The sequence below is a fragment of the Hyaena hyaena genome, unplaced genomic scaffold (assembly GCF_003009895.1).
Source record: "Hyaena hyaena isolate Hyena2069 unplaced genomic scaffold, ASM300989v1 scaffold_55, whole genome shotgun sequence".
In the NCBI taxonomy this organism is placed as follows: Eukaryota; Metazoa; Chordata; class Mammalia; order Carnivora; family Hyaenidae; genus Hyaena; species Hyaena hyaena.
Window position 1 is genome coordinate 4,484,103 of NW_024080687.1, and position 11,641 is coordinate 4,495,743.

At 52.7% G+C, this 11,641-nt stretch overlaps 1 protein-coding gene across 6 annotated transcripts; it reads right to left on the bottom strand.

Annotated features, from left to right (window-relative positions):
* Positions 1–305: 305 nt before the first annotated feature.
* KLHDC3 (kelch domain containing 3) lies at positions 306–11,545 on the bottom strand. Of its 6 annotated transcripts, XM_039231155.1 has the most exons (15): positions 9,456–10,416; positions 9,039–9,251; positions 8,685–8,861; positions 8,410–8,525; positions 8,154–8,225; positions 7,810–8,023; positions 7,641–7,727; positions 7,388–7,496; positions 7,189–7,262; positions 3,224–3,371; positions 2,301–2,367; positions 2,117–2,221; positions 1,684–1,758; positions 1,455–1,572; positions 306–1,021 (listed from the first exon to the last, which is right to left on the bottom strand). In XM_039231155.1, exons 2-15 carry the CDS (start codon positions 9,190–9,192, stop codon positions 885–887), a joined length of 1,653 nt encoding a protein of 550 aa, XP_039087086.1. In that variant the 5' UTR covers positions 9,193–9,251; positions 9,456–10,416; the 3' UTR covers positions 306–884. The 6 variants fall into 6 exon arrangements, with proteins under 6 accessions (XP_039087086.1, XP_039087082.1, XP_039087084.1 ...); XM_039231151.1 differs by lacking the exons at positions 306–1,021; positions 1,455–1,572; positions 1,684–1,758; ... (1 more) ...; positions 2,301–2,367; positions 3,224–3,371 and adding exons at positions 5,240–5,866; positions 6,987–7,065; positions 10,493–10,566; positions 11,410–11,545 and having other exon boundaries at positions 9,456–9,639; XM_039231153.1 differs by lacking the exons at positions 306–1,021; positions 1,455–1,572; positions 1,684–1,758; ... (2 more) ...; positions 3,224–3,371; positions 9,456–10,416 and adding exons at positions 5,240–5,866; positions 6,987–7,065; positions 10,525–10,566; positions 11,410–11,545.
* Positions 11,546–11,641: the final 96 nt, after the last annotated feature.

An 11,641-nucleotide genomic window follows, 5' to 3' on the forward strand; every position in this document is an offset into this window, starting at 1 on the left:
TTTCAGTGAAAGCTCACATTCCTTCAGATTTTGTCCAAAGGAACGCTTGAGGCTTGAGTTTCAAGCACAACCCTCAAGTGAAGATTACACTTGCTTCTGCCAGGTGCCTGGAAGCACTACCAACCTGAGACCACTTCAAACTGAACCATTAGTTAGCTTGAGGATTCTCTAGTCCACACGGGAGTAGGAATTAGACCCAAATAGTACTGACAGCCAGCTGTGCTTCTACATTATTGAGGAAACGTTCTGTCCTCACCTCCTCCCTCCCTCTGTATCCACAACCAAAGCTAAGTAGGTGAGTTGTGGGAGTGGTTTCCTCTTGCAATGATCCTGTCTTCTTTGAGGGTTAAGTGGGAGGGGTCTCTGGTCTGACTTCCCACTTTATGGGGAGCCTTAAGTTTGCTGCCAGCCCCCACAGGCGGCCCAGTGAAACCGTATCTAGGCTGCTCGAAAACCCCACCAAAAAAAAGAATAAAAAGAAGAGTAACAGGAATGTTTATGATTTGGCTCTTACATAAAGTCCCAGCACTGGGAGCTGTCGACACACTTCACAGCCTTCACCAGCCTCAAGCTCACTCACTCACTCACTGGCCTTTTTTCTTCTATACCACGATCACTGGTTTAAAGCAAGGATGGGAAGACATGAGGCCGTAATGAACCAGATCCAAGCAGAGAAAATGTGCCATGACAGAAGGTTGGGCTGCTCTTCTTGTCCCACCCTGGGGCAGTCCAAGAGCCCTTTAGTCATCTTTGAGCCAATCTAGCTCAAGGGCAGCTATGATCCTTGCCCTTGCATAGAAAAGAACCAGAAGAGGCCACGCCCAAGTTGTCCCCATAGATCCATTTCTCACTGGGGCAGGGGCAGAGCTGAGAATAGTTCCTTATTACTCTTTGCTCAAAGGGAGATGTCTCCGGTCCTTGCCTGCATTTCGGCGCCTCTTTCGACTCAAGAAGCTCTCTAACTTCTTACTGCGTTTCAGCTCTTTGAACTTCTCAGCTAGGACCAACTGGCGCTGCTCAGCTAGAGGACAAAGAGAAAGCCGGTGAGCAAGGGAGGAGGCACTCCTCTCGTCCCTTCCCCAGGTCTGTACTTCCCAACCGCTATGCTGGGATACGTGACTTGGCTGGAGGGCTGGAGTTCACTGGTGTGTGTGGCAAGCAGATCTTTTCTATAATTCCCTGCTTTCTCTATTAAACCAACTGTGAGCTCCTTCTATGAGCCTGGCCCAGCATATGCAGGGGAGGCGGGAGAGATAAAAGCAACACTCCTCTCCCATAATCTATAATTAGGGAGACAAGATTAGTTACAAACAACTCCTCCCTACCATTTCTGATTTCCTCCAACTTCCCATGGGATCCAGCCTTCAAGCCTCCATTAGGGAGCTCATGGACCCCCAACAGAGCACGCTGCCTCTAAGGCCACCCAAGCCTGGTGACAGCTGTGCCCCACTCACATTTCTTCAGGAAGTATGGCCGATGGCCCTGCTGGGCCCGAGCCCGCCTCTCCTGCTTCAGGGCCAGGCGCAGCTCCTGCTGCCGCTTGCGTTCCTGCTGGGCCATTTCTTGCTGCTCCTGAGGAGCAAAGACGAGGTGGGTGAGCTGGGTAAGTAGGAGGGACTGTGAAGCACCTCCTGCCTGCCTTGAACTGTTCTCCTCGCCCACCCACGACTCTGACCCACTCACCATTCTCTGAAGCAGCTGCTGCAGTTTCTCGTGCTCCTGCCCCGAACGGTGCTTCTTCAGCTGCTTTTTCACGAGCTCCACGTTACAAAATGAATATGAGCGTTAGCAGTCTGTAAGTGTTTACCGAAACGTTGTGCCAAGCGTTATACTAAGAGGTTCGTGTGTATTAATGCGGTAACCCTAGGAGATATGAATTATTTTATTATCTCTTTTTATGATCAGAAAACTGAGAACTTAAGGAACCTGCCAATGGTCACACAGCTGGTAAACTCATGAGCCGGGATTTGAATAGAAGCAAATTAGGGAGCGTTAAATCAAGGAGAAATAAATCTGCCCACCACTATGTTGCCTGTTCCCCCTCTGCCCAACTCTCTAACCCGTACCCTGGTTTCCCACCCCTAGAATCTCCATGAGCCGGTCTAGTGTTCCAAACCTCTTTCTCTTTGGCTCGGATGTCATCCAGGAATTGATACGTTTTGTCAAACACCTCAGGATTATATTCCCCTGACAGATCATCAAAGCGGGGGTCCCGGGCCACCTTTGGAGAGAACAGAGAGAGTATAAACGAACCGTTTGGTCTCCCCTCATTGAGACAGCTCTTCCTGCCTCTTCCTCACCTTCTTACTGATGGGAACAACTTGACGCAAAAATGGCACCCGGACCTTGGCTGACATTTCCAGAGGCCTACGGAGAAATTAAAAGACATGTCCAAGGCCTCCACATTTTTGTTTTTTAAGATTTTATTTTTGGGGCGCCTGGGTGGCACAGTTGGTTAAGCATCCAACTTCAACTCAAGTCATGATCTTACGGCTTGTGAGTTTGAGCCCCACTTCACAAGGGCTCTGTGTGGACAGCTCAAAGCCTAGAACCTGGACTGTGTGTCTCCTTCTCTCTCTGCCCCTCCCCCGCTCATGCTCGCTCACTCTCCCTAAGAATAAATGAACATAAATTTTTTTTTTAAGATTTTATTTTTAAGTAATCTCTATACCCAACGTGGGGCTCAAAGTCGCAACCATAAGATCAAGAGGGGCACCTGGGTGGCTTAGTCAGTCTGACTTCAGCTCACATCATGATCTCACAGTTCATGAGTTCTAGCCCCACACTGGGCTTTCTGTCCCTCTCTCTGCCCTTCCCCCACTTGTGCATGTTCTCTCTCTCTCTCTCTCTCTCAAAAATAAAAACATTGAAAAAAAAAAAAAGTGCACACTCCAGTGACTGAGCCAGCCAGATGCCCTGGCTCTCCAGTGTTTTCTTTCTAATGTTTATTTACTTTTGAGATAGAGACAGTGTGAATGGGGGAGGGGCAGAGAGGGAGACACAGAATCCGAAGGAGGCTCCAGACTGTCGGCACAGAGCCTGACGTGGGGCTCGAACTCACCAATTGCAAGATCATGCCCTGAGCCAAAGTCGGCCCTTAACCGACGGAGCCACCCAGGCACCCTCACTGGCTCTCCAGCCTTGATCAAAGGCCTCCCACCCGGTAATGCAGACACCTACTCAAAGGCCCAGGTATTCTCCAGTTCCTGGCCTTGCTCCTCACCTGTGCTTATCTGCAACACACACATTTTGGACAGGTGGTCTGGAACCTAGCTTCTTAGTACTGTTTCCAGCTACCAACTGTTTGTATGTCTTAGTCCCCACTTGGTTCTGCAGTTCCAACAGCTCTTCAAATGACATGTCAGATGTGTCTGTGGAAGGAGGGGTGGGGACACAACTCAGCACAGCATCTCCCGTTGCTACGGAGACCTCGTCCCACCTTCATTCCTTAAGTAACTGACCCTTTCCAATATCCCCATCAGGCCGATCAAGGCAGTTTCTAGGCAGCACAGGTTGCAAGGGTGCTACACTGACACCTAACCTACCAACCACTCCTGCCACCTGCGGCCTCACCCAGCTAAAGAAGGTATACACATGTACAGCTCAAGGTGGGCCAAGCCACACAATCCCTTACTTGTCATCTTCTTTTGAATCCTGCCTTCACAGGCTTCCCCAAAGGGCATGTCTTCCTTGCTCAGTTACCACTGCCAGCGCTCCCCTCCATACTCTCAGCACCTCTCACCTCAGCCAGTGCTCTAAGTCTGCCAACCTCCATCTCCTCCCAAAACTATGCCGGACAGGCCAGACAGGCATCTAAAATACAAAGCTGATCTCATCATTCCTACCCCTTTTCCATACACGTAGGCTTCAGATGACATCACTTCAGAACTCAAAACTCCCTAATAGCTTCATCTTGATCAGAGCAAAAGCTAAATCCCCCTTGTGACCCAGCCCCTGGTCTCTAATCTCACATCCTATAATCTCTTTCCCACTCCTCTCCAGTCAACTAGTCTGGCACTTACTGAGCAAGAAGATCTATGTTCCTGCCTCAGTTCCTTTGCATTTGATGGTGCCTCCGCTTGGAATCTATCCAGATGTATTTACTGCTTGTTTCCTCACCTCCTTCCAACTGTTGCTCAAATGTCACCTACTCAGTGAGGCCTTCTGTAACCACTTAAAATTGCAACCCTTTGCTTGCCTTCTCTCTGTAGCCTTATAATCGTTTTGAAAAACAGGTATAATTCACATATCATAAAATTCACCCTTATAAATACACAATCCTGCACTTTGCCTTTTACTGTATTACTTTTTTTTTTTAAGTCACCCTTTCTGAAAGGTAAGCTCCAGGAGACCACGATCTTTTAAAAAAGATTTTAAGTTATCTCTACACCTAATGTGGGACTTGAACCCACACCTCCAAGATCAAGAGTCACATGCTCTACTGAGCCAGCTGGTCGCCCCAGGAGTTTTTGGCTGTTTTCCACTACTGTCTCTACAGCATCTAGAACAACCCGCACACGACAGACGCTCAACAAAGGTTTGCGAAACGTGTTCAGTCCTGACCTACTAACCCCCAGCAACCCATGCCTCTCCCGACTACTTTTACACGTGTGTTTTCTCCTTGCGGAAAACCCTCATCCTCCCTTTCAGAAACTGCCCAGGCTGTCCTAACCCAGGAAGCAGCCCCCTCACAATCACTGTCCCTTTTTGTCTGCGGCGCTCCCCGCGGTGGCCTCCAGCGGAGAACTTGGCAGTCTCGCGGTCACTGCTCCTACCCGACCTACCCTTCCCGCGCCCCCAGCCCCGGCCCCGGGCCCTCACCCTTCCGCAGGTCCCCGGGCCCCATGTCCCCGCCGTCCTCCTCGCCTCTCCCGGCCCCGCGGGGAAACCGGAGGGCCGCCGCGGCGCGGAAACTCTCTCTAGGCATTGGCTCGTGGGACTCGCCGGGAGCTAACGGCGCTACTTCCGCTCTTGTGCCTCCCGCCCCGCCTCTTCCGGCCTCTCCGGGAGACGCGTCTGCGCAAGTCGGTGGTGAGCCGGCCAGGACGCTCAGGCGGGTGGGCACGCACTCAATAGAACGTCGCCACCTTTTTGTCGCATGACGCTGGGCTCCGCGCTCTAGGGAAACTAGGGCCAGGCCCTGGTGGTATTTGGTTTCCTTTTGCTCTTGGAGAAGCCAGAACGTCACCGCCCTGTCCCTTCGCAAGCTTCTGTCAGTCACACAAAAACAGTTCACACGTTTGGCGATTTTTAATCCATTTTTATAAAATCTGAGCTGGCTGGGAGCGACAGGGAACAGCAACAGCTCAGGGCAGGGTGGGATGATCTGCTGGTCCTCGCCTCCCCAGGTCAGGGAGGATGAGGGTTTCATGGCAACAGTTGCAACTCCTCTCAGCTCCCAATCAATGCTCTTGACTCAAGCAGGGGGAGGGGGTGGAAACAAGGATGGGGGAAGCTCCTGAGGCTCAGACACTGCTTGCTTCTCCCTTACCCCCATTCCCTTCACTTCCCAGCAGAGCCTGGCTGGCCTGGGGCAGAGCAGAGGCCCAGGAGCAGTTGGAAGGAGGTGTATGGGACAGAGCACCAAGGGGAAGGGGCCCTCGGCCCAAGGGGGTAGGGATCTAGCCCTCCCCCCCCATAGCTCCCCACTGAGTTCACAGCACAGGAAACACCTCTAGTCCAACAACTCCACGCAGAGGTATACAGAATCCAGGGTCCCAAGGGGCAGGCGGGTGAGGGATGGGGAGGGGCAGTGAAGATAACAGCAGGCTCAGGAGGGGAGGCGGCAGCAACCTTCTCCTACCCATGGGAGGAGACGATGGGGCGACTGATATTGCTGTTGGTGGTCATGGCATTCAGCTCCCACCTGGAAGGCCAACAATGACAGGCAAAAAGGACAGAAGAGTGGAGCCTCCACCCCCAAGCCCAGAATTGCTCAAACAAAGCTATGGACACACCAGTCCCTTCAACATCCTAAAGCTCAACCACCCACAGCCACCTCTTCCTTACAGCCTTACTGTCTGACATGATTATTAACAGTCATGGCCCCCACCCACTACCAAAACTGGTATCACCCACTCATCCACCTGCAAGGTCATGTAGACTTCCTACCTATGTTTATATATGTGTGCATGTGCCCGACACCTGGGGAAAAAATCATCTGTATGCACATCTCAGTATCTACCTTTCCTCCTCTGCTCAGATCCAACCAGGAAGGTCTGTTTTTACTCTCAACTCCCATCCCGTTAAAGGACCTGGCTCCCCTCTCCTAGGCTTTTAGAGACCTTCCCCAGCCCTCCCACCACATTCAAATTAAATCCCTTCCCCATCCCCCTTTTTGACAATTCTATCATTCTACAAAGATTTACCGAGTACCTCCTTACGCCAAGACCCTCACTACAGTCTACTCGGCGTGAAATATTTGCACATGTGTCAATCCTGAGCAATCCGTCAGTTCAGCCCTGTATACTCTGTGCCACCAAATACTGACCACCCCTGAGCCCCCTAGCAAATAAGAGTTAAACTGAACTGATACAAGGAGAGGAAGTGTCCATAATGATCCTAAAGGACCCAAGTATACACCATATAACTTCTAGTGCTTGATTTGGACCTAAGAACGGAATGCAAAGGGGAAGTAGCTAGGAGGGACCTCCCTTAACTCTGGGACTAAAGGGATCCAAAGGTTCCCATATTTGTCTTTACTTTGCAGCTAGCTTCAAAGATTTAATCGAACTTTCTCAGCACGTTAAAAACCACCACACAGGCTCGGGTCTCAAGAAGCGATGCTTCACAGCTCGGTTTGAAACACCAGATGTTTTTTCTTAATATAATTTACCCGGCTGATAGTTTTATACCTCCTTCGCTCTCACTCTCAAGAACATTACATCTCCAGCAGAATAAAAACTTCCGTCCCCTCTATACTGAGAAACAAGTGCATCAGATCACGCACCCTCACCCGATCTCTCCTCTCCCACTGCTCACTGTACCTGATGTCATGGGGCAAACACGACTGGTCCAGGTTATACTGAATCACGGCCAGTTTACACAGAGTCTTCAGACTGGGGCCTTTGAAGAAGTCAGAGAGAGGGAGAGGCTCAGAACCAAGGAAAGGGTCCACTCCTGAATGTCACCACACAAAGACAGGGACCCTGTGGCAGGAGCCAGACATCTGGGAATATGTATACTTACTAAAGTCCAAAATGTGTAAATCAGAATGATCTATGAGGTCAAATTCATCTCCCAGGCCTTCCTCAGGAGATGGACTGTAGGGATCAAAAAAGAGATGAAGGAAGGAGGAAAGACTTCCCATGAGACCCTCCTCCTCAAATGCCTCCCAGGCAGTCACAGACCTGGGCCCTTCCCTGAGCCCTCCCACTTTCCTCCTAACCTGGTACCCCCAAAGAGAACAATCTTGTCACCAACGATGCAGCAGCACTGGCGCCGGCGGGGACATGGCCCCTTCCCCTTCGGTTCAATCTTTTTCCAGGTAAAGGACACTGAAGAGAAGTTTATGTGGAAGTTTAACACCTGCCCAATCCAAATATCCTCTCCACCCCCATGCCCACCCTCACCTACTTAGGATTTTTTTTCCCTCCCCCATCAGTTGCTCCTGTTTTCCCCTTAAGGGCAGTGCTCTGTACCAGGGTTAAACTTCCAGAGGTCATGGAAGTGCCGGTTCAGCCTCGCATTATAGCCACCAAAGATATACAGCTCCCCGTTGTAGCCAACTGGAAGGAGAGAGAAACATGAAGAGTGTGACAGGACCACGGGCAGGAAAGGGGACCCCCACAGGGACCACCAGACACTCACAGGCTGAGTGGCTCCGGCGGCCCTCGGGCAGCACTGGAGTTTGTGGGCAGTCCAGCCAGGCCTCAGTCCTGGTGTCAAAGACACGGATGCGGTTGCAGTAAATCTCATTGTTGGAATGGAATGGCCCAAAGCGGTCGGCACGGCCCCCAAAGACATACATGTGACTGCCCAGCATTGTAGCTGAGTGAAAGTCCCTCCAGCGTGCAGGGTTGCCCTGGGCGGGAGCAGAGAAATAAAAGGGTGGGAGTCAGCGTGCAGGCTACGAGGGGATCTGCTCTCACTCAGCTTCCTATGATTTCCTCAATTGGAAGTAAGGGATCTGGATGGAAGAAGAAAAGGCAGACCTTTGTACAGATAAGGGTCCACATCATGGTACTGGTATCCAGCTTGTGGATGTCATTGGAAAAGCAATCTGCCTGCGTGGGAAGAAAAAGGAAGTGAAGAAAGGAATAAAAGAGGGGATCTGTGCTCACCCTCTGACTCTCGGCCTCTCCCCTCAAAACCTGCAAACAAGCCAAAGCCTCCCATTCCACCAATCCTCAATTCCCCTTCCTCTTATTCTCACCCATTCTCAAACCTCTAATTTGCTCCCAGACATACCAGCTGCTCGTAGCCCCCGAAAATGTACATGGTCTTGCCCAGGACACAAGCTGAATGTCCATCTCGGGCCCCAGGAACTGTTCCTGACACTCGGGGTGTGGACCATTTGTGAGTATCTGAAAGACAGGAGAGGATAGGTCAGTGAGCAACCTCTGACACCGCTCCCTCCTAGACTCTGGAATGCCCTATTCCACCGCCTCAGCCCACACCTTTCCCAGCCCATTTCCTGGAGGCATCATTTGGCAGAACACGGCCTCGCCAAGACCCATACTCACTGACGTCAAAGGCATAAAGCACATTGCAGGCTCCTTCGGTGTCATTCCGCCCGCCCCAAAGGAAGACCGTGTCATCGATGAGGACGGTTGAGTGTCCATACCGCATGTAGGGCACCACAGGAGCCTGCCCACGGACGGCAGGCCTCACCGGGGGCAGCTTTGTCCAACGCAAGGACACTGTGGGCACAGTTCCACTCAGCCCTGGAAACCTCCCTCCGGGCTGTTCACCTTTTCCCCAACCAGCCGTTCATTCCCCCCTCCCCCCTGGCCATAGGGACTACCACCAAACCTCATTCAGCTGCCCGTTCCCCTCCCTGACATGGGTACCCAGGGATGGTCCCAGCATTAGCTTACCTGCATTGAAAATGTGCACATCAATCTGCCGCAGCGTTTCATAGTCTTCACCAGAGCAGTAACCCCCGAAGGAGTATACCCGGTGCCCAACAGCCACGGCTGCATGGTTCACCCTGCGGGGCCCGCCCTCCAGGTGCACTGTCCACCGTAACATCCCCTGGGTCACTGGTTACAGCAACATGCCCCCCCGGCACGGCCTGCTGCCTCTGCTACCTGCACACAAGTTAGGGCCACGGGCTCCTCAGGTAAGGAGTTTATCTGGCTCACCAGGATTCTGCCCAGGACAAGCCCTTGCCTCTGTGTCACCCTGGTGGCCCTCCCACACCAGCCTTCTGAAGCTCAGGTGGCTGGGCCTGCCCCAGGGGAGCTAGCCCTGGTCCAGTGTTCTCCCACAGCGAAGGGCGGGGCCGCTCTGACCTGATTGACAGCTCAGAATTGCTGATCAAGGGTTCAGCATGGTCATTCCTTACTCATGGAGGCTCCGCCGTGTCGCTGGCCTGGCACAAGCTCCAAGCACCGCCCGCCCTTCCTAGGGCAGGGCATTCTCTCATCTCTCTGGCTCTGCTCCGCTTACTGCCACCTCTCTAAGAATCTCTGTGCTCTTTAAGTTGGGGAAAGGGATCTCAAAATACTCAGGGCTATTAATAGCGCAGCCAGCCCCAATCGGTCCATTGAAAGCTGGCATAGGTGCTTCAAAGGAGAAGATCTTTTAGGCTTTTGGAGCGAAAACAGTGCCCCTATCCAGGGCAGGGTGGACAGGGCAGGACTGACCCAGGACAGGGACCTCCAGAGATGCTCAGCCCCTCACAGGGAGCTCTTCTCAAGCTATGCTATTGTCATCAGGGTCATCCAGGGCCCCTCACAGGCACGAGGAGTTCCTTTAACAGCTGTGCCTGGTATACTGCCAAGACTAGGAACTTAAGCCAGAAAGGTATGTGTCTGCTGGGCACTGTGGGGGTGGGGACTGAGAGGAGGGGTTTTCCCCTCCTGCTGCTTCTCCAACCCCACTGTTATAATAAAGAAGGAGCTGTTTTAGCAGCTCTTCTCCCACTTAGATCCCTGAAAGGGGAATGGGGTAGGGGCATGCGTTAGAAAAGAGAGGAAGAGGGGATAAAAAAAAAAAGCCCTCCCCTTGGGCAGGACAAGAAACAGACTCAGGCATAACCTGCCAACCTAGTGGTAATGGGTACATTTGAAGACTGTCAGGCAAATGTTCCCCCAACGGGTACTGCCTTCGTTGGCAGGCACCTGCTGGGTTTGAGTGGATCATCTGCTCCCTGCTCAAGAAGCCCCAGCAAAGGGAGGAGCTGGCAGAACCTCAGGCATAGAGAAAGCAAGTAAGGGAGGCCCCTCAAAGGAAAGAGACACGGTTTTGAGCTGGCTTGCCAGCCCCCCTCCCCCTTCAACCTCCCTCAACCCCCCATCCCATGCTTTAAATAGCCAGCCTGCCAAACCTGAAATAGCCCCAGCAGGAAATCACTCTCACGTCATTACTCCTGTGCTCAATCCAAAAGATCTTGGATCTGGGCTTGTGGGGACAGATAGGAGGTTGAAGAGTTTAAGAATGTGAGTCTTTTGTCTTCCCTCATAACTTCTCCCCCCCTCCAGCTATGTCAAGGTGAAAAATTCACAGGGGAAAAGCGAAGCGATTCCATCCAAAGGTGGACAGAATCTTAGCTGCCTCACAAGGCCAGCTCCAACTCCTGGAGACAAGCCCCTTACTGTCTCAGGAGCCCCACTAATCTCTGGGTCTCCTGGATCCTTCATCATCGCTGCATTCTCAAGCTTCCTGCATACCCTTCATGTACCTACCGCCCCCCCACGCCCACCCGGGTCTCTTGCAATGTCCACTCCCCATTTCCGGCCCTTCTTGATCCGTGAGCTCTGCAGTTTTCTCCTTGTTCCTTCTCCCACCGCACCAAGCTCCACCCCGACAGCCCTCCATTTTCCCTCTTCCACTAAGGGAAGAAAGGCGAATACTCACTGACCCCTTTCGGCCAGGGATATTCCTCCCTGTATATGACGCTATCCCTGTCTTCTTCCAGTCATCCCAACACTCTCCTCCCCCACAATACCAGGCCCTCCCCCCCCTTTTTTTCCATTATCCTCAGCTTTCTCGTTCTCCTCATAGCCCAGTCTTCCTTCCAGTTCCCTCCAGTGCCTCCGCCAGCCACCAGGTACCCCCCACTCATTTCCTCACCATCCTCCCCCAGTCCTTTCCCCATTAACACTCTTGTTTCCCATCATTCCCCTAGTTCCCTCCCCACCCCCACCTCATCAGTCTCAGGCCCCTCCCCCACGACGCCAGCTCCAGGTATGGGCGACCCCAGCCCCTCCAATTTTCCTTGTCCTTCAACCCATCCCGGGCTACCTGCCAGGCCGGGCCGGGGCGGGGCCGCGGATCCTCGCGCTGCCTGCAGTCTAGAACCCGTTGCGCGCCAACCGACGGCTCGCTCCCCAACGAGATAAACACAACCAGGCTGGGTCCTTCCGGAGGGCAGCCGTGTGCGCACGTGCAGCGAGAGCAAAGTGCCCGAAGCCTCCCGGGACTTGTAGTCCGCGGGTTTCCGGAGGGAAGTGAGGCGCTCAGGAGTGGCAGGGGC